The 22069-nt window shown below is 42.0% G+C and overlaps 1 protein-coding gene across 14 annotated transcripts in view; it reads left to right on the forward strand.

Moving 5' to 3' along the window:
- KIAA1217 (KIAA1217 ortholog) overlaps window positions 1–7675 on the forward strand; it is a 954123-nt gene extending 946448 nt beyond the window's left edge. For 12 of the 14 annotated variants that reach the window (XM_077490971.1, XM_077490967.1, XM_077490970.1 and 9 more), the window contains 3 exons: window positions 1007–2626; window positions 2976–3101; window positions 3682–7675. In XM_077490971.1, coding sequence (XP_077347097.1) covers window positions 1007–2626; window positions 2976–3101; window positions 3682–4185 — 2250 coding nt within the window. In that variant the 3' untranslated portion in view covers window positions 4186–7675. The remainder of the gene's footprint in view (window positions 1–1006; window positions 2627–2975; window positions 3102–3681) is intronic. The other 2 variants (XM_077490973.1, XM_077490980.1) reach the window with 2 other exon arrangements.
- Window positions 7676–22069: the final 14394 nt, after the last annotated feature.

Here is a 22069-nt window from a genome sequence, read left to right on the forward strand (position 1 = left end):
ACCTCCTTTTAAAATGCCTGTACAAAAGGGAAGTGATTGTTCGATGCTTGGTTAGTATTTCCTTTACACTTTATTATTTAATCATAAATTCTAAAGGCTAAAAACAATTAAAACACATCCAGCCATGCGCAGTGGCACTCTCATCTGATCCTTTTAAGACATGTTGATATGCCTCTAAAACAAATTGGAATTGGCCACATCGAACAATTTATGCTCTAGACTCTCGACAATTTTGATGTACCTGCTGTCCATGTATTTATCGTTCAAGCTGCAGTAATACATTTCAATAGTTGAATGTCTCTCCCTAGCTGTACTTGTGTTTTATAATGCTTACATATATTTCTGCCTTCCCTGCTTGCTTCCTTTAACTTTTTTTTTTTTACATGTATGTATCTATGAAATTATTTTATTTATTCAATTTCAGGCTGAATGTTTAAAAAATAATAAGTAATTTGTTGCAATGATTAGTTAGAATTATAATTATTACCATTATTAGTAAATAATAGCAAGTGGGTTGACTGTATAGTAACAAAAAAAAAAAAAAAAAACAACAGTAGCAACTTATGAACAGTTTGTTCTATTTCTGTGTAAATTTGCTGACTGTTCTTGGGGGCCTGTCTGTGACCACACTAGGGAGATTTTTGTCGTGTCCTCGTGGCAGCAGGACAGAAATTGGGGAAACAGTTGTCAATGGAACAAGAAGTCACATACAGTAATAATAACAAGACAGAGGTTCTAACATTTAGAAGTTTTACTGAAAGTTGTTTTTTTTTTTTGCTGCACATATCCCAAAAAGAGGGATGTTTCATCACAAAAAGTGATGGGAAATCTGTCTAATGGGGACACAGCCTTAATAAAAACCTGAAAGGGGGTACTATGCCTTCCCCACTCTGCGCAAAACTAAAAAAAAAAAAAGTTTTGGCTGGAGTTGGGTTTTGTTAGTGCTTCTTAAGAGCTTTGACAAGAAAATGAACTTTTCAATTTACGCTGTAATATTTTCCCATAGGTGTCATGCACTATTTCAAAAGAAAGTTTAAGGCCTGAAAGCCCAAAACTTGTTGAAAGCACAGAGGACAAGTGGAGATTTCACTTTCAAAGTTCTGCACCTGATTCTGCTAAGCATAGGCAGGAGAACAAAGTTGTTGTTAATGAACAGTCTACATACAGTCTGTTCATAGGTAGGGATGAACATAAAAATAATGAAGAACAAAAAGAACCCAAAGGAGAAGAACACACCACTATAATGAGTTATCCAAAAAATCAGGCTTTAAACCAGTTGAGCGCACCTGTACTTCCAGGAGTGGGTAATGGAAGAATAGAACACAAGACAGAGTCTTCAAGGCCAACAGTTGTTAAGGTTTCTAATGTAGAAAATGTTTTAGAGAACCAGGAACCTAGCAAAGCTTTGCAAGAACAGGGAATGCCCTATTTAGATTTAGGTCAGAGAGTTGTACTACGACAGAAGAACTCAAGGAAGACAGTCAGCCAACCACCGTCTGAGGACACAGATTCTCCTGCAATATCCCCGATGTCGCCAAATGAACCAAAGTCTCCAGTAGATAACATTGCCTTTATGATAACAAACACGGAAGTTCAGGTCTTGTCTACAGGTGAGGTCCAAGATATTGTAAACCGAAAGGGAAACGAGTTCCAGACAGTTAACCTTGATTGTGAGAACGTAGAGAAGGTTAACTTGAATGCTTCTACCAATGCTGGGTCAGAAGATCCTGTTGTGAGTACAGATAAGAAGCCAGTCATTATTATATTTGATGAGCCAATGGATATTAGGTCTGCTTATAAAAGGCTTTCAACCATATTTGAGGAAGGCGATGATGATTTAGAAAAAATTATGTCGGAGGCAAGGATTGAAGAGGAGGAAGAAGATGAAGAAGAAGTAGAAGAGGAAAAGGAACACACTTCACCTGCACCACAGCACAAGGTTGACTTAACTAAAACAAAAACTACTACAGAAAGTGTCAAGGAGCAGAGCAGATACAGATTTAACTATCCTTCTCTAGCAGAGATGAAACAATCTATGTTCCATGATGGCACCTCCTCTCAGACAATACTCACAGACGAAGACCGGTCTGATGTCTCTGATTATCAGTTTGGTCAGAGACAAGATGTAAAAAAGAAATTCAAGTTCAAATTCCCTAAAAAGCAGCTGGCAGCTTTGACCCAAGCCATACGTACTGGGACGAAGACTGGCAAAAAAACTTTGCAGGTGGTCGTATATGAGGATGAAGAAGAACTTGATGGAACAGTAAAGCAACACAAAGAAGCAAAAAGGTTTGAAATTGCAAGATCCAGGAGCAGAGAGGAAAATACAAACCCTGCACTTGAAAAGCTAGAGGTCCATGGCCTTGCAGAATCAGATCAAGTGACCAGAACAGATGAAATCAGGCAAAACACTTACAGAACTTTAGATAGTCTTGAGCAAACCATTAAGCAACTGGAAAGCACGATAAGTGAAATGACGCCAAGGCCAGGGTCTGATATTACTGAAATAAAAGAAGACACCAAAACGTTCTCCCAATCTCCTGTCTTGGCTAAAGAACATGTGCTTGTGGAGGAAACAAAACTTGTCATAGAGCCTCCATCATCCCTACCTATTTCAGCACGTAAGGTATCTGTGCATAAAAAGCCAAAGTCATGAGTGTGTTCCAGCGGTGCCTAATCATTTGACTGCTGTTCTGGTGGTTGGCTTTTCCTGTAGGTGCCTAACAAACTTTTAGTTTAATATGTTTGATTACTTGGTGATGGGCAAATGAAGAGCAAAAACTGCTTGTCTCAACCTGTTTTTTTATCCTCCCTAAGAATCATTTACATATTTTATTTTTGACAGTAACCTCTGCATGGCTAAAGGTTCGTTTTGATTTTGGTGGAGCATGTCGTGTGAACTCTCAGTGAAGTCACTTCTCTTGTATGATTCATGTGTTATCTCTGTCTCTCTCTCCCATTGGCTGTCCCTGTAGGGTTCAAACGGAGCTCCACAAACCAGCCGAATGCCAATACCAATGTCTTCTAAAAGTAGACAAGGAACCCCGGAAAAAACTAGCAAACAGCCAAAGCTTCAGGAGCCACAACGACAGTACAGACAGGTAGTTTTACCTTAGAGCAAAACTTTGGAAGGACAAGCCAAGTAATTGACTAAATGTAGCCAAAATAAAGGATGTCGTACTTTCACGCTTGTTTTTAGTTAAAATACCTGGATCTGGTGGCATGAAAAAATCCTATAGTATTTTTTTGCCTCCCTGTCGCCATCTGTGCATGCCTGCAATAAAACACCCTCCTGCTTTGTTCCACTTCAAGACTCACAGCTGAGATGAACGGAACGCGGCTTACTGTGGTAACACGTGGGTAGACATCAGAGCGCACTTGACGACACCGAGCACTAACCATATGTATGTTCAATGCACTCCATTAACAGCTTGCTATTTCACTTCCATTCTAATCACACGGCATGACCCATACAGCGCACCGTGCTCTAAGTGACTGTTACCGCACGCCTCTTCACCTCTCCCGTTCTATAAACCTTTCTGTGCTCTGTGGATTCTGCCAGGTCCAGTGAACTTCAGCAAACACTTTTAACTATTTGGGGGTTTGTCACCTGTGCCCGTGTTGGTGTTTTCATTGTTCAACGTTTTGACCAACTTGTCTCCCTGACATCTTTATTTGCAGGCTAACGGAGGTACTAAGAAAGCTGGTGGGGATGTTAAGGCTGCTTCCCCTACTTTATCTGCTTCTAAGATTCCAGCTCTTTCCCCTAACACTGGAAAAAGCAGCTCTGTTCCCGCTCAGTGTAATGACTCCCCTAACTCCCATAACCCCTCGGTGAAATCTCACATCCCAGTAACCAGCTCTAACACTCAGTCCAGTCGTGCTATTAACTCTTCTTCCCTTATCCGTCCTGTTCATAATGGCACTTCAAAGCTGCAGAGCCCTTCTTATGCAGGTAAAGGTCACCATCTCTCATTTTCATCGCAGAATGCAAACAGCAGGCCATCTCCTGCTGCTACTGCTTCCTCCTCCTCTGCTGCTGCCTCTCCCTCTACTTCTGTCTCTCCCACTTCACTGACTCAAGGTATGAAGAGCATCCGTACCATTCACACGCCTAGCTTCACCAGCTACAAGTCACAGAACGGAATAGCCAGCAAGATCACCACCCCCAAGGAGGCCTCATAACTCGTGCTAACCTGCCACTGTCACTGGATGTGCCACGGTTGCGTCTTCACGCGCAATCCCACCTTCTTCAGTCTCTCAAAACGTACTGTTCCTGTCTTTGTACATAGCAGGCCTAGCACTTCTTGTTGACCTTGTTGCTGTTGTAATTATAACATTGCTCTTGTTTTATTGGTCTTTTGGGCTGATTTATAAGATCTGGGGTAAGGAACACGAGTTGCCAATATCAGTCAGTCAAATTGCAGATACCATAGTTCCATTTTGGTTGGAATATGGGAGCACCCAAGGAAATGTTAGTTCTCACTTTCCAAAGTAAAGTAATGGCTGCCATTGGCAATATTTGATTCTTTCCTCTCCTTGAGCTCTCTTAAATCGGCCTTCTTGTTTTTATGTAAATTGAAATTCTGTGTGTGTGTGTATGTGTGATTGTATATATTCTAATACTGTAAGTTCGCATGTGTGTGTGCGTGTAAACTAGGAAGGCTGGAAAAAAATGAAAACTAAAAGGAACTTAGTGTGGATGCAAAATATTTTGTATAGACTATTTTTCATTATGGAACCTGCCAGAGATAAAAATCTAGCACAAAGTTTTATTCTTTATTTTACATCATGCTGGCTTTGACTACAGATTTCTATTTTTGTCAACTAGACATCTTTGTTGCTTTTATTTTTTTGCCAAGATATTTTCTTACAAAGCTAACGTGTCTTAAGGCTCCGGCCAGGTCACTCTGCAATGGGTGGAGCTGATCAGAGTGAACTTTGCTTAAAGGGAATCTCTCATCAAAAATATGTTGCATTAAAAAGAAATTTAAAAGAAAACTTGAAACCCCTTTGGGATGACCCCCGCCCCCCCATGCAGGAATACAGTGGTTCTGTATATGAAGGGAGGTGGGAAATCACTCACTGATGCCCACTGAGCTAAAGGACAGCTTCATTAAACATTTCTTTGTACAAACTGTCTTTATTTAACTTATTACATATATATGTTTTCATTGGATGGATGGTGGCTTCTGTTAATTATAGAACACGGAGAATACTGTTAACCCAGTCAAATGTCAGACTGAATAAACTATAAAAAAAAAAAGACAATATACCTGTAAAAAAAAGTCAGTTTTGTTTAGTTTTTTTAATTATTTTTATGTACTGTACATAAAAATGTTCTCACAATTCATAACCTTAAAAAAAAAAAAGAAGAACCAAATGTGTATCTATCTATCTTATTCACGGAGTAACTGTATTTTCTGCTCCCTTGGGAAGACCTCTTCCAACTCCAGCACCATCAACAGGTCAAGTTTGGCTTTTAGCCAAGCTACCTTTCTTTAGATATGGGCAATTAATTTAGTTACGAGTTGAAATTCTGACACAATTTTCTTTATTCAGATCTATACAAATCTTGGAATCACAATAGTAACAAATTTCATCTAATTCACTTAATACGAAATAAGTTATAAGGAAACATGATTCGGATGATATGATGCAATAGTTTGGCCCTTTTATAAATTTTTCAAAGCATCCTCAATAATGTAAGGACATAACGAATGATCTGAATCGATTCGGATCCTTTTTTTTTATGTTGCATTATCATTTTTCACTATTATAAAAAAAAAACACTACATATGAAATGGAAAGATAGTGCAATAAATACAGTAAGGTATAAAAGTGAAATAAGGTCGTGATTCCAACGTATTGTGTTTGGGTTGGATGGAGGTAGATCATTCAGAATCTCTGAATTATAACACGATGAATGAATCCGAAATACATTTTTACATTCATAATGCTATGATTTGGAGTTTCTGATGGATTCACCTCCGTCCAAACCCAAACAGAGTGCATAAGTAATCTCCCGAAATAATGAATGAACACTTTAAAATGAATATAGCCAATCTTCGGAAATATGAATCGTTTTGGAGCAATGGATTGACAAAACAAACCCAAATATACAAAATGAATTCCGAAAATGAATCGTTCTGATATAATGAATATGACCAAACAAAATTATTAACTTAACTAATGAATCTGAAACGAAACAGATTAATCGTGCACATCTCTACCTTTTGTCATGTATTGCTATGGAGAATACACTAGAGGTCCCACTATATACAGCATTTCTGGTCTTGCACCCTCCATTCAGGTTTGTCAAACTCAAATGAAGCATCGGGCTGATTTGAGTGGAATTAATCTTTAAGAGGACACAATGGAGTTGATTTATTGAAGGCAAATAGGCTGTTCACTTTCTAAGGGAATTTATCCATATCTTAGTGAATTCACTCTGCAAAGGATATCCTGTGTAAGGGTACAAAAAAAAAAGTTTTTTTCTGCTTGTACATGGTTGGACAATGGAATTCAGCAGAGCTTCACCTCATTCACAAAGATTAGGGAAAATTCCTTTACAAAATGAACAGCCTTTCCTAAATCAACCCCAAAGGGTCTACTGTGGGACACCATTGCCTAATTCCATAAAAAGATTATAGAGCTTTATTAGATGACAATATATTATCATCACCAACTTGCAACATTATATCCCAAAGAAAGAGACCTTAAAAGATTTCCTGAAGCATAGAGTTGCACGGAAGTGTAGCTTTTGTCAGACGCCGAACCCTTCAGTTTAAATTTGCAAACCGCTGACTGGCTCAAAGGGGAAGTGAATGGGCCATCTGTGGCCCCAAAACACCTGCAGTAATGAATCCTAACACTAAACCGCAGCTATGCTTGTCACATCTGATAATCCAGGTGAATTCGGAGGGGGGGGGGATTAAACTACACTCTGTCTTCTAATTAGTATTACTATACAGGATTTAAAAAGAAAATCTTTATTTGATAAAATGGCTTTTTGAACTGAAATTTAGAATAATACTATATTTCATCTATTTTTGATAGTGGATTCCCTTTAAGGTTACACCTAAATAGCACCAAGGCACAGCCGTTTGGTTATACTTAAAAACCCGATATATGTAAAACTCATCTGTCATTGGGTAGAATGACCCATTTCTTGATTCTGATCATTTTTTTTTTTTTTTTTTGAGTGACTGCCTACCATTGCCCTTACGCTGGGTTATAAAAGTCATTGGGCTTATGTGTAAAAATTGAGCATCAGAAAAAAAATATGTTGGAAGTTGAAAACCTTTCAGCAACATCCTGGTCAGACACTTCCTTTTCAGTTTTTACACATCAAGCCCGTTCTAGTCTTATAACAGTGTGTAAATAATACATATGCTATATTTCTACATACAGATATGTGCTAAAGATTTATGGTGGCGGTAAGCAGCGGGTGTGTGCCATTGCAGGCGCTATATGCTGCGGCCCAGGCGTGCTGCTTCCCGCCCCCCTCTTCAGTTATGCATGCTTTCACACAGTGGCAGCCTGGAAAGAAAGAGTTTGCACAGATTTTGTAAATTAATGAATTTGTATAACTACTGTAACAAATATCTATAAAAAAAAAGCAGAGATCACTTTTCAGAAAAAAAATAAAATAAAGTGATGCATGCTGTCGGTATGTTGTGTATTTTATTTTTACTGCTGAGCAGACCTGTAAATGTAAAAAAATAAACATGGAAAGGGGGGGGGGGGGGGGGACATCTACTAACTTCAGAATGTCAGACTGACCATCAATGCTTCATTCATCAGAATACATTATTCTTTATTAGAGATGCTTAAAGCGATATTAAAGTCTTGTTTTTTTTTTATATTATTATTATTAAATAAGAAACATGTCATACTTACCTTCTCTGTGCAGTGGTTTTGCATGGAGCGGCCATGATCCTTCTCTTTCCAGGTCCCTCACCAGCGCTCCTGGTTCCTCCCTCCTGCCGGGTGCCCCCACAGCAAGCTGCACCCAAGCAGAGGCACTCCTGAGCCACGCCTCTGTGTGTTCATTCAGCCACACCCCCTTTGTCTCTTGATTGGCTCACTGGCCATGATTGACAGCAGCAGGTTAACCACAGTCCCAGTTAACCTGCATGCGGTGTAGGTATGATATATATTTGGCACAAGTGCAAGGCAGGTGTCGTTCAGATGTGGTAAAGGTTTGGTATAATGTGGTATAGGTGCAGTCTAGGTTTGGAGGTGTGGTATGCATTGGGTACACTTGGTTTTTGGCTCTGTGCCTCAGTCCTGCTAGCAGAGTCAGCACTGATAGAATAGCCCTCTCACCAGTCTCCAGTGTGCTGTGGTGACCTCTCATTGTAGAAGGTGGGCCCCCTTGGTCTTTCTCCAAAAGCCTCTGGTGATCAGCGGTGGGAAGCAGAGACTGAGTTGAGTGGTCACTCCAGTCTCCCTGATACAGCTGTACAGGGCTGCCCCCCAGGTGTCCTCACTCCCAGTCTCAGACCTCCGCTGGTATGGTCTCCCACTGGCAGAAGAATATCCAGACAGAGGTGCTCTCTCTCTCTCTCTCTAACTCCTGTGATGATAAAGTGTAAGAACTTTCCCAGGCAGTTGAATAAAAATCCATCTCCACTCCTTCTACTGCATAGTGCCTATTGGGATGTGTTGTGTAACCAGTGTCGGCCCATAATGCAGGGTGGCTGCCCCCTATCCATGCGTCCGGCCCCCTAATTTACATGCGGGGCACCAGATGCATGGATTCCAATGGGTTTATTTTTTATTTTTAGAAGCACGTGATTAGAGCCAGAGGCTCTAATAGGCTTCAGAAATAGGGTGGGCACTGTGCCCCGAGCACACCCACTTGTGTGACAAAAGCAAATTAATATTTGCTAATGTGGTCCCGATTATGAATATTCGCTATTGTCTTCCTCCCGGCCAATCAGAAAGCAGCTCCTGAGACCTGAGTGGCCAGGGAGTCTAAGAACTCCCAATCGTGTCTCAGGACACATTGGCCCAGAGGGAAACAGAAAGGAGAATGGGCTGGCTCTTCATACCCCCTGCCTCTCCACCACCAAGGGGGGGGGGGGGGGGGGGGGTTGTTTGCTCGTCTCCCGCAGAGGGGGGTATGCTTATGGCGATCATTCGTCTGGCGATCATCTGTCCAGCTCAACTTACCAGCCAGCCTGCGACAAACAGAATTGTCCTGTTTAGTTTGCACACACTTCCATATACATGTGTAAGCTGCAGAGGCCACCTCAGGTCCTGCAGTCCTAATTCTATACATTTTCAGAGCCTCCATATTAGGAGCACATATGCAATAATGGATAGATTAAGGGCAGGTGTGCCTAGAGGGAGCCCACCCCTCCTTTAACCACTTCAGCCCCAAAAGATTTGACCCCCTTCCTGACCAGAGCACTTTTTGCGATTCAGCACTGCATCGATTTAACTGACAATTGCGCGGCTGTGCGACGTTGCACCCAAACAAAATTGACGTTCTTCTTTTCCCACAAATAGAGCTTTCTTTTGGTGGTATTTTGATCACCTCTGCGCAGATCGCACATCACCTCCATTACTAATAAAAATGTCATAAAACTATCCCCTATTTTTTAGACGCTATAACTTTTGTGCAAACCAATCAATATACACTTATTTTGTTTTTATTTTTTGCACTATAAACAAAAAAAGAGCGACAATTAAAAAAAAAAACAAAAAAAAAAAAAAACGCAGTATTCTTTACTTTTTTGCCATAATAAATATCTCCCGAAAATATATAAAAAAACTATTGTTTTCCTCAGTTTAGGCCGATATGTATTCTTCTACATATTTTTGGTAAAGAAAAAAAAACCCGCAATAAGTGTATATTGATTGGTTTGCACACAAGTTATAGCGTCTAAAATATAAGGGATGGTTTTATGACATTTTCATTATTATTAATTTAATTAGTAATGGCGGCGATCTGTGATTTTTATCGTGACTGCGACATTATGGTGGACATATCGGATAATTTGGACACATTTTTCGGACCATTGGCATTTCTACAGCGATCAGTGCTATAAAAATGCATTGATTACTGTAAAAATGGCAGTGGCAGGGAAAGGTTAACCACTAGGGGACGATCAAGGGGTTAACTGTGTTCCCCTCTGTGTTCTAACTGAAGGGGGGAGGGGACTGATCGCGACCGCTGGGCACTCGCATCGGCTCCGGGGACTAGCATCGGGCATATGCGCCCTAGTGGCCACAGGATTAAGTGATGTTGCATAACGTCATTTCGCACAGCCGTGCCATTCTGCTGCACTAAAACTGTGGCGGCTGGTCGGCAAGTGGTTAAAGGAACTGGACACCCACCAAGAGCACAATGACACCAGAGGTGTCTCTATAAAAGAAAAGAAAAATGTATAGAATGTATAGAGTTAGGACTGCAGATAATACTGGGATGCCTTGTCACGGCCTCTGTACCTTACGCATATATTTGCAAATGTGTGCAAATGAATCCCCTGTATCTAATGTGAACTGTTGGACAAGACAATTTGGTAAGCTGGCAAGTTGAGCTGGGAATTTTTTTGTTTTCCGCGTCATGTGCTCCTTGCTGTTAAGGCCACACTGGGACTCAAAAATTTGGCACCCTTACTTTTTAATATCTTTATAAATGATATTGGGTCTGGGATTAAAAGTAACATTTCAGTCTTTGCAGATGACACCAAGATATGCAGTGGAATAACGTCCTTACAGGATGTCTCCAATTTACAAGCCGACCTTAATGCTCTGTTTAATTGGGCGACTTTGTGGCAGATGAGGTTTAATGTTGATGAATGTAAAGTTATGCACTTGAGGGCTGAGAATATTCATACATCATACATACTAGGGGGGTACAACTATAGGGGAATCAATGGTGGAGAAAGATCTGGGGGTTTTGGTTGATAATAAGTTCAATAATAACATACAACAAGCTGCGGTTTCCAAAGCGAGCAAAGTTCTTTCTTGTAATAAAAACGGTATGGACGAGAGAGAGAGAGAGAGAGAGAGAGAGAATTTCCCCCCTGTACAAATCATTAGTAAGACCTCATCTGGAATATACAGTTGTTTTGAGAGCACCAGTTCTCAAGAAGGATATCAGGGAACTTGGAGAAAGTGCAGAGAAGGGCAATCCATCTGATAAGAGGCATAGAGGAGCTTGGCTATGAGGAAAGATTATAGGAAAGGAATTTATTCTCTCTTGAGAAGAGGACATTTAGGGGGGATATGATGATGTACAAATACATAAAGGGTCCATATAGTAAACTTGGTGTTGAGTTATTAACTTTACGGTCAACACAAAGGACAAGGGGGCACTCTTTACGTCTAGACGAAAAGAGATTTCATCTCCAAATACAGAAAGGTTTGTTCACCGTACATTTTCAGCTGTGAAAATGTTACATAGTAAGGTTGAATAAAGACACCAGTCCATCCAGTTCAACCTGAGTGAGTGTCTACAATTGTCCCTATCCCTGTACATTGCACTCACATCGGTCCCTACCCTCAAGGAGCCCACAATCCAAGGTCAATCCAATTCATATACTAAGGCCAATTTTGGAGAGAAGCCAATTAACCTACCACTATGTCTTTGGAGTGTGGGAGGAAACCAGAGTACCCGGAGGAAACCCACACAGGCACAGGGAGAACATGCAAACTCCAGGCAGGTTGTGTCATGGTTGGGATTCGAACCAGTGACCCTTTTTATTGCTAGGTGAGAGTGCTAACCACTACACCACTGTGCCACCCTGGAATGTGTAATGACTCCCTCCAGAGGTGGTTCTGGACAGCTCCGTAAATTACTTTAAAAAAGGCCTGGATTATTTCCTAAATGTACATAATATAACTGTGGACTAACATTTATAGGTAACGTTGATCCAGGGAAAATCCGATTGCCTCTCGGGGTATCAGGAAGGAATTTTTTCTCCTGCTGTAGCAAATTGGATCATGCTTTGCTGGTGTTTTTCGCCTTCCTCTGGATCAACTGTGGGTATAGGATTGTGTATATGAGATTGTATGATATTTTTTTATTTTTATGGTTGAACTAGATTGACTTGTGTCTTTTTTCAACCTAACTATGTAACTGAACGTGTGTACCTAGCATTAGGCTGGGGGTGGGGATTTGACCTAGCTCTGTTACTTAAAGGGTAAATCAGATTTCAGGCATCCCCTGCAATAAAAAAAAATTGGTGAGATACTCCCAATAGGAAATCACGTCTAAAGAGATAAAGACCCTGCAATTCTCCTCATTAGTGCTCTGCAAGGGCAGCAGCTGATTGATAATTATGAAACCACTCCCATACAGATTCACTTTGCACATGGACACAGACAATCATCTATTTCTTCAGAATAACAAAAGGTAGGAATCTGCAACAACGTTTGCTAAAACCCTTGCAATGTACATAGATCATCCAGAGGGCAAGGTTTTATTTCTCAACAAAAGCAGAGTTACTCTTTAATTGTAGCAGAGAAAAATCAAGTTACTGGGCTGGCATTGCTCTCTTGGCAGAAATACAAATCATTGACAAGTAATACTGTACATAGTATTTTGCCGTTATATGTAGTTGTTTGCCTGGAGTTTAGCTTTAAGAGCATTATAAACTCTTTTGGCAGCTAAATAATACATTTGGCTAAGAGAGGCCGTTATAGAGAATGAGGGAACATTGGGTGCAATGGAAACATTGAGGAGTCTATAAAATCATTTTATGAATTCTTTTGCCAGAGTTGCTTTGTAAAATGCTTGCAGCCATTGAGAGCTGTTTTTCTATGTTGTAGTGACACCTAGTGGCCAGTGTACAGAATTTTACAAAATTACCCAAACGTCAACTTCTGACTACCAGCACAAATTTGGAAGATTCCTTCTTAGAAATGTATTCAGTCCTGATAATCTGCAGTAAAGAAGTATTTATCATCTTATATTATGAAACAGCAATGGTTATGACTGGATTCTACAGCATTTGCCCTGAAAAATGTCTCGAGTCTATGTTTGCATCTGAGCAGCTTTTTAATGTTGCACCCCAAATGCGGATAGCAGCCATGTGTTTTTCATGTCACAAGGCACGCATCGATGAGCAGGTTGGTACATGAGCTTCTTTGGCACATTTTTTACACAATAGGCCTTTGATTTGAATGGCCTGCCTGGTGTGCAAAAAATGTGTCAAAGAAGCTCACATGGAAAACACCAACATGGTGCATATTTCAGTGCGTTTGTGTGGAAATGTGGGCAAAAACAAGCGTTTCTGCTGCACTCAGATGTGAATGGGGCAAGAGAAGCACTTATTCCCACTGATCTGTCATTTCCGTGCACACGTCCCAGAGCAGCTGCTCCTCTGTAAACATCATATGAATGAAGGAGCTGGATTTATCATTGGATCTGCTGATTTTTTTAACATAATATGGCATTTTAATTCAGCAAGTGTGTTTATCTACAAGTTGCCTTTACACTGCATTGCTACACAGTGGCTGAAATAGGAGTTAGTTTTGCAGTAGGGTCATCTGCTGTATACAAGGAAAAAAGTATTTGATCCCCTGCTGATTTTGTACGTTTACCCACTGAAAAAAAATGATCATTCTATAATTTTAATGGTAGGTTTATTTTAATAGCCAGAGACAACAAAAAACCCCCCAGAAAAACACATTTCAAAAAAAGTTTTCAATTGATTTGCATTTTAACAAGTGAATTAAATATTTGACACTTTTGCAAAACATGACTTAGTGGCAAAACCCTTGTTGGCAATCACAGGGGTCAGACATTTCTTGTAGTTGGCCACCAGGTTTGCACACATCTCAGGAGGGATTTTGTCCCACTCCTCTTTGCAGATCCTCTCCAATTCATTAAGGTTTCAGGGCTGAAATTTGGCAACTCGAACCTTCAGCTCCCTCCATGCTGGAATACCCAGCCACAACCCATTTTCAATGCCCTGGCTGAGGGAAGGAGGTTCTCATTCAGGATTTGATGGTACATGGCCCCGTCCATCATACCTTTGATGTGGTGGAGTTGTCCTGTTCCCTTAGCAGAAATACAATCCCAACGCATACTGTTTCCACCTCCATGATTGACGGTGAGAATAGTGTCCTTGGGGTCATAGGCAGCATTCCTCCTCCAAACATGGCCAGTTGAATTGATGCCAAAGAGCTTGATTTTGGTCTTGTCAGACCAAAACACTTTGACCCAGTTCTTCGCTGAATCATTCAGATGTTCATTAGCAAACTTCAGACGGGCCTGTACATCATTTTCTTGGCGACTATGGTTCCAGCTGCCTTGAGATCATTGACCAGATTATCCCGTGTAGTTCTGGGCTGATTCCTCACCGTTCTCATGTTCATTGAAACTCCACAAGGTGAGATCTTGCATGGAGCCCCAGGCCGTGTGTTTCTTCCATTTGCAAATAATCGCACCAACTGTTGTCACCCTCTGACTAAGCTGTTTGGCAATGGTCTCATAGCCCATTCCACCCTTGTGTAGGTCTATAATTTTGGCCCTGATGTCGTTGGACAGCTCTTTGGTCTTGGCCATGGTGGAGAGTTTGGAATCTGATTGCTTCTGTAGACAGGGATTTTTCTCATATAGAAGACACCTGGGAGACAGAAACCTTGCTGATTGATAAGGGATCAAATTGTAATTTCACTCATTAAAATGCAAATCAATTTATAACTTTTTTTGAAATGCGGTTTTCTGTTTTGTTTTTTTGTTGTTATTCTGTCGCTCACTGTTAAAATAAACCTACCATTAAAATTATAGACTGATTATTTCTTTGTCAGTGGCCAAATATATAAAATCAGCAGGGGACCAAATACTTTTTTCTCTCACTGTAAGCTGATAGCAAGAAAAAAAGTATACCTAAAATAGTTTACAGGATGGGGGAGTTCAAAGTGGGAATCATGATGTAGTTCAAGGAGCCATGTGATGCAGGGCAGCGACATGGCGTTTGCAGACTTGCATGCTATAGCTATATATAAAAATAAAAAAAAAGGGGGGGGGGGTGTCCGTGGGAGATCATAACTGTATGTGTGTTACTGCATGAATCCTTAGAAGGTTCAAGTTGAGGTAGTAGATGATTTTTGAAGTTACGGATTTTCACACAAATGCTGCGATGAAAAAATTCAACAATGGGACAAAAAAAAATGGGCAATGATGGAGAATCTTCGCAACTGTACTGGTTCCAATGGCAATGACCAAGGATGAATTTGCACACCTAACACTTTGGGATGAAGTCCAGGATTCTTGAAGCTTGCAAACTAAGCTTTTCTTTGAAAATTTGTAACCTCACCACCAGAAATAAGGAACAATCTATATCGCATGCCTCGCCCTTACTACTGCTCAGCTGAGGCACAAGAGTCAAAAATATAAAGGAGCCAATACTTTTTGTACAACGACTATATGAAACTGTTCATGGTGGTTTTAATATGTGTCTTTTAATGATGATTATATAAAATAAAATTAGTTTTTATATATTTGTCTCTAATTTAAATATGCACAAAAATTCCCCTTCTCTATTTGAAATTCTATAAAGGAATGGATAACCCAGCCCCTTACTATAAAAGAATGGGTTCACAGCAGTCATCAGTGTATGCTGGACCTGCTAAGCTAGGTTCACAAATGCATGAGTGTTCCTGCAAGGCAAAAAGCAAAAAAAAACACACAACACGTATTCATTTTGCAGGCACATGGTGAGGCCATTATTTTCTTGATGCCACCCCAGTGTACCTTGCTTTCGTGTGAGCCAAAACACATGGTAACATGCATTTTGGTGGGGCACAATTTATATACGAAAAAAAAGGGGGGGGGGTCATCTAATACCTTTGTGCAAATTTTCTACTGTAGGGCAGGCTATTGAAATTAATGGCCCATCACATAGGTATGAACACAACCTTACGGAGCGCTGACTAGTCGGTGGAGGGAGAGGCACTGCTTTTTCTTAGTAGTACTATTATATGATGCCATTGGTGTAATCCCATGGCAGTGTCATTAGATGTAAACACTGCTTTTTTATTTTTTTTTATTTTGGGAAGCCTGAGATCGATGTTTTTTTTCCTCATCTCAGGCTTTCCAGCATAGAAGAGAGATGTGGGGATTTATAGACCCCAGATCTGTCAGTGAACACATACGTAGGCCACGCTTGTATATGTAAACTACGTTCAAACCCCACATGTGAGGTATCACCACAATTTTTAGAGTAAGAGCAATAATTCTAGCACTAGACCTTCTCTAACTCTAAACCTGTAAAAAAAAAAAAAAAAAAATTTTAAAGCGTCACCTATGGAGATTTTTAAGTACTGAAGTTTGGCACCATTCCACGAGTGTGCACACTTTTAAAGCGTGACATGTTAAGTATGTATTCACTCAATGTAACAATTTTCCACATTACTGTATACAAAAAAATTGGCCTCATTTTTTATTTTTATTTTAATTCATGAATGTCTTTTATTTCCAAAAAAATTGCGTTTGAAAAATTGCTGCACAAATACTGTGCAGCATAAAAAATTGCAACAATCGGCATTTCATTCCCTAGGGCAGTGATGGCGAACCTTGGCACCCCAGAAGTTTTGGAACTACATTTCCCAGGATGCCCCAGTGCTCTGCAATGTAGTTGAGCATCATGGGAAATGTAGTTCCAAAACATCTGGGATGCCAAGGTTCGCCATCATGGCCCTAGGGTCTCTGCTGAAACACACACACTCTATATATATATATATATATATATATATTTTGGGGGTTTTGAGAAATTTCAGCAAATTTATGATTTTTACATGTAGGAGACAAGTGCCAGAATAGGCCCAGGCTGGAAGTGGTTAATTGAACAAGCTGAATTTGGAGCAGGGATATGCAATTAGCAGACCTCCAGCTGTTGCAAAACTACACGTCCCATCATGCCTCTGCCTTTGGGTGTCATGCTTGTACCTGCTATGCTTCACGGGACTTATAGTTCTGCAACAGCTGGAGGTCCGCTAATTGCATATCCCTGATTTAGAGGCCGATTTTTTAAATTTTATTTTTAAGATACCCTAGAGCAGTGATGGTGAACCTTGGCACCCCAGATTTTTTGGAACTACATTTCCCATGATGATCCAGTACACTGCAGAGTGCCAGAGCATCATGGGAAATGTAGTTCCAAAACATCTGGGGTGCCAAGGTTCACCATCACTGCCCTAGAGAATAATATGTCACTCCGTATTTGTGCAGTGGTCTTGCAAACAATTTTTATGGAAAAAATACACTTTTTTGAATAATAAAAATAGGATTTTTTTCATCATACTTGTAAAATTATTTTGAGTACATCATAGGACTCAGAGTTAGGCTAATATTTATTACCTGCTGGGTTATACTTCATCTCCAGGTGAATGGACACTGGTAGACCAAAAGGTCTGTCGACAGGAAGTGATCCCCTATATAACCCCTCCCATACAGTAGGTACTTCAGTTTTGTAGCAAGCACTGAATCCTCAAAAAGAGGGGAGGAACCTCTGTGTCCCATGATGTACTTAAAGAAAATTATTTTACAGGTAAGCATGACGAAAAAAATCCTATTTTCTTTTTCATACATCATGGGAAACAGAGTTAGGCTAATATTCATTACCTGCTGGGACATCCCAGAGCAGTAGCCTTGAGGGGAGGGAGACACCCTGGCAAATAATAGCCATCAGACCTTATACAGCAGCCCGCAGTACACTGCGACCGAAAGCCAAGTCCTCGGCTGCTCGGGCATCCACTTGATAACATTTTGTGAACATATGCACTGAAGACCAGGTAGCAGCCTTACAAATCTGAGCCACAGATACCTGATGGCGAAAAGCCCAGGAGGATCCCCCTGGTAGAATGAGCGCTCACCCTAAATGGAGGAGCTTTAAAGGGGGTGTAAAGGTAAACATTTTTTCACCTTAATGCATTCTATCCGACAGTGCCGGCCCCCCCCCCCCCCCAGCCCCCATTTTACTTACCTGACGCCTCGAAAGTCGCGTGCTCGCCCCCGATGTCTTCTTCGCCACTCAGCTGGCCGTTGATTGGCTGGAGTGGAGGGATTGAAAGCAGCACAGCCATTGGCTCGTGCTGCTGTCAATCACATTCAATGACGTGGAGTGCCAGGGGGCGGGGCAGTGTGATACAGTGAGCGGCTATAGCCACCGGCTGTATCACGGGAGCGCGCCCGCAAGTGCTTCTCACCATGCGAGGGAGCTCGCATGAACGCGAGAAGTACTTGTGGGGAGAAGCAGAGACAGCCGCCAAGGGACCCCAGAAGACCAGGTTCGGGGCCACTCTGTGCAAAACGAGCTGCACAGTGGAGGCAAGTGTAACATGTTTGTTATTTAAAAAAATAAAATAATAAATTCTCTTTACAACCCCTTTAAGTTTCAGACCATAGGCCTGAATGACCAATTGATGGACCCAATTGGCAATGGAAGCTTTGGAAGATGCCTGCCCCTTCTTGGGTCCCTTTGGTATAATAAAGTTTTAGGAGCAGTCTCTGCAGATCCAGGCAAATAAACCTTGACTGCCCGGACAACGTCCAAAGAATGTGTCTCTCTTCCGCCAAACGAGGCAGAGAGAAAAAAAAAGGCAAAATAATGTCCCAATTTAAATGAAAGGCCGACACCACTTTTTGTAAAAAGGATGGTACGGTTACCTCTGACACCCTTCTGGCCAAGGTGATAGGAAAGCTAGCTTGCGCGACAGCAAGTCTAATGGAATTTCCTTGATAGGTTCAAATGGTTGTTTCTGTAACACAGACAGCACCCAGTACCCAGTTCAAGTCCCAAGGACACATAGGTGATCTAATGGAGGGAAGTAAGCGAGTTGGCCCCTGCATAAAAGTTCGGACCAGTGAACGGGAGGCTAAAGGCCTTTGGAAGAATACTGATAAGGCCAAAAAACTTGACCTCTGATTGTACTCAAAGCCAATTTGATTTCCACAGCTGACTGCAGAAAAGAGAATTCACCCAATCATGTATTTCTGAGGATGAAATTTTTTGGCTTCACACCAAGCAATATAAAAGTCTTCCAGACCTCATGATAGCTCTTCCTAGTGACAGCTTTTGTAGCATTCACTAGGCTAGACATCACTAGTCCCAAGATGCCATGGTCCTTTAACATCCTGGCTTCAACAGCCATGCCGTCAAATTAAGAGACTGTAAATTGGGGTGAAATATAGGACCTCGAGACAGTAGATCAGAGCGTTGTGGAAGCATCCATGGCCTGTCTATTGTCAGTGTCACAACCTCTGGAAACCAGGGCCTTCTGGGCAAGGTTGGTGCCACCAGAATGAGTGGAACTCCCTCTCTCCGAATCCTGCGCAACAAATGTGGAACGAGAGAGATTGGAGGCAATGCTTAAACCAGGGTGTACTGGATCCATAGAACTATCAGAGAATCTGCTCCGATTGTCAGAGCATCTCTTGTTCAGGACACAAACTGCTACTGCTGTTTGTTGTTGAACCTGGATGCCAGTAGGTCGACCTCTGGCCATCCCCCAACGTTGGAAAACATTCTGAAACACCCCTGGGTGTAGGGGCCATTCCCCCAGGCAGATCTGCTGGTGGTTGAGATAATCTGTCTTCCAGGTCTCTACTCCCGGGCTATGGACTACCGATAGAATTGGCACAGGCTTGTATGTGGTTCACCTCCTTCAGTGCGGAACGACTCCTGGTACCGCCTTTGTGGTTTATATAGGCCACTACAGTAGCATTGTCGGACTGAACCCGAATAGGGTAGTTCTGAAACTCCACCGGCCAGGACCGTAGGGCCAGTCCTACTGCCGTAATTCCAGGACGTTAATGGGAAGGATCTGTTCTGTCCTTGACCATTTCCCTTGAGCCCCTCTAGGGCCGCTCCCCAGCCTGAGAGACTGGCATCTGTAGTCAGTACTCTCCAAGTTACCGGGAGGAAGGATTTTCCCTTTAGCAGGTTCTGACCCTGCAACCACCAGCTTAGGCTTAAGCGTGCCTGAGGAGATAAGAACATTGGATAATCCAGGGCTTGTCCTCCCCTGTTCCAAGCCAACAAGAGGTCTTGTTGTAGATGCCTGAAATGGAACTGGGCATAGGGCACTGCCTCGAAGGAGGATACCATCCTCCCTAGAAGACTCAGAGATGAATGGAGGGGTGTCTGGTGCCCCTTATCTGATGCACCTGACCTTTCAGGGAGCAGATCCTTGAGGGTGGTAAGAATACTCTTGCCTGGACCATACCTAGAATCAGACTTAAATACTTTAGACTTTGAGCTGGTCTCAAGGTTGACTTTTCGGTATTCATGATCCAGCCGAAGCTTTCTAAATACTGCACTATGCATGTTATGCTCTGTTCTAGAGCCTGTAGTATGCATGTTATGCTCTGTTCTAGAGCCTGCAGTGAGTGATCTCTGAGCAGGAGGTCATCCAGATACCCGAGCACCAGGATCCCTTGGGCCCTTAAAAGACCCCGTACTGGTGCTAGGACCTTTGTGAACATACGGGGAAGCTGTAGCAAGCCCGATGGGTAGAGCCACAAACTGAAAATGACGTTTCTCTACTGCAAATTGCAGGAACTTCCAATGAGGCTGAAGGATAGGTACGTGTAAATACACGTCCTTTATATCGATGGTGGCTAGAAAGTTTCCCATCTGGAGTGAGGCTACTACTGAGTGGACAGACTCCATCTGAAAGGACTGGATCAGTAGATACTGGTTCAGGGACCTTAGGTCCAAAATGGGCCTTGTGTCCCCGTTTGGTAAAACCCCTGCGCCACCTGCGAGTACCGGAACCTCTACAATCACTCCTTGATGCACTAGATAATGTAGTGCCTGAAGCAATAAGTCTCTTTTTTGGAGGATCCAAGGGAACGATGGATCCTCTGAGGTGGAGCCCACTACAACTCCAGCTTGTAACCGTGGGATATAGTTGAGGTGACCCACTCGTCCTGAACTATTGTTCTCCAAGTATCCGTAAAGTTCAGCAGCCCCCCCCCCCCCCCACCCCACCCGATGGAGTGGGTGGCATCTCCTCAAAAGGAGGGCTTGCTGCTGAGTTTAGAAGAATTTTGGACCCAGGGCTTTTTTTGGCCTTGGCCTTGCAGCTTGCCTCTGGCCCTAGTGCCCTGTTGGCGACAGAACTGCCTTGGCGCTGAGACATTTGAGGAAGCAGCACCCAAGGTTTTAAACAAGGGACGCCTGCTGCTTTTATTCACAGGAAGTTGAGAACTCTTCCCTCCAGAAATCTTTTGGATATATTTGTCCAAGTAATCACCAAATAAACATTCCTCATGAAAGGAACAACAACTTTAATAATAACGTTTTTATTAATAACTTTTTACAAGGAAGCTTGGCTGACCAGTTTTTAAGCCACAAAAGTCTGCACATATGTACAGACAAGAGAGCCAAACGAGAAACCTTCTGTATTGAATCCTTTAAAGGTGCCAACAGCAAAACAAAGCACTCGAGGAATATCTGCCTTATTTTCAGGCAGATCATTCTCCTGGTTAGGCCTGTCAGGCCGTCTTATCTGATACTTTATGGACTGGCAGATACCAATTGCTGCAACAACTGTCTGAATAGCTGAACTGGCCAAAGAAAAGCAAGCCTGTAATAATGACTTCAATTTCGTGTCAACATGGTCTCAAGCCCTGTGCATTATCTACCAGACAAGTCAAGTTTTTGTTTAAGGAAGAGACTGCTGCATATATACGGCTGGCATGCTCCACTTCTTAAGCTTTTCATCCATGGGATGTAAAGGAAAACCTCTTTAGGAGGAACAAAAATCCTGTCAGGATTTTCCCAATCAACATACACCACCCGTTCCAACAGAGGGTGTAACAGGAAAGCCTGTGTGGCCCAAAGAGGATGGGGAGGCTCAGTAACCTCTGCAAGAGGCAACTTAAAAGGCAGAATGAACCATTTCGGTAAGAGTCAGAAACAAAAACCTCTGAGAGGCAGACACCAACTGGATATCTTCCTGTCCAGATTGCTTGGGAGCAGACTCATCCACCAGGCCATCCACAGAATCCTGAGCTTTAAGCTATTCCCTATCCTTAACCCATTCCTGCTCCAGACTAGGAGGCTCCGGGGAGGGGGATCTGTCACGCTTCTTGTCA

Source organism: Lithobates pipiens, unplaced genomic scaffold, assembly GCF_037356315.1.
Source record: "Lithobates pipiens isolate NorthernLeopardFrog02 unplaced genomic scaffold, aLitPip1_a1.2 Scaffold_19, whole genome shotgun sequence".
NCBI lineage: Eukaryota > Metazoa > Chordata > Amphibia > Anura > Ranidae > Lithobates > Lithobates pipiens.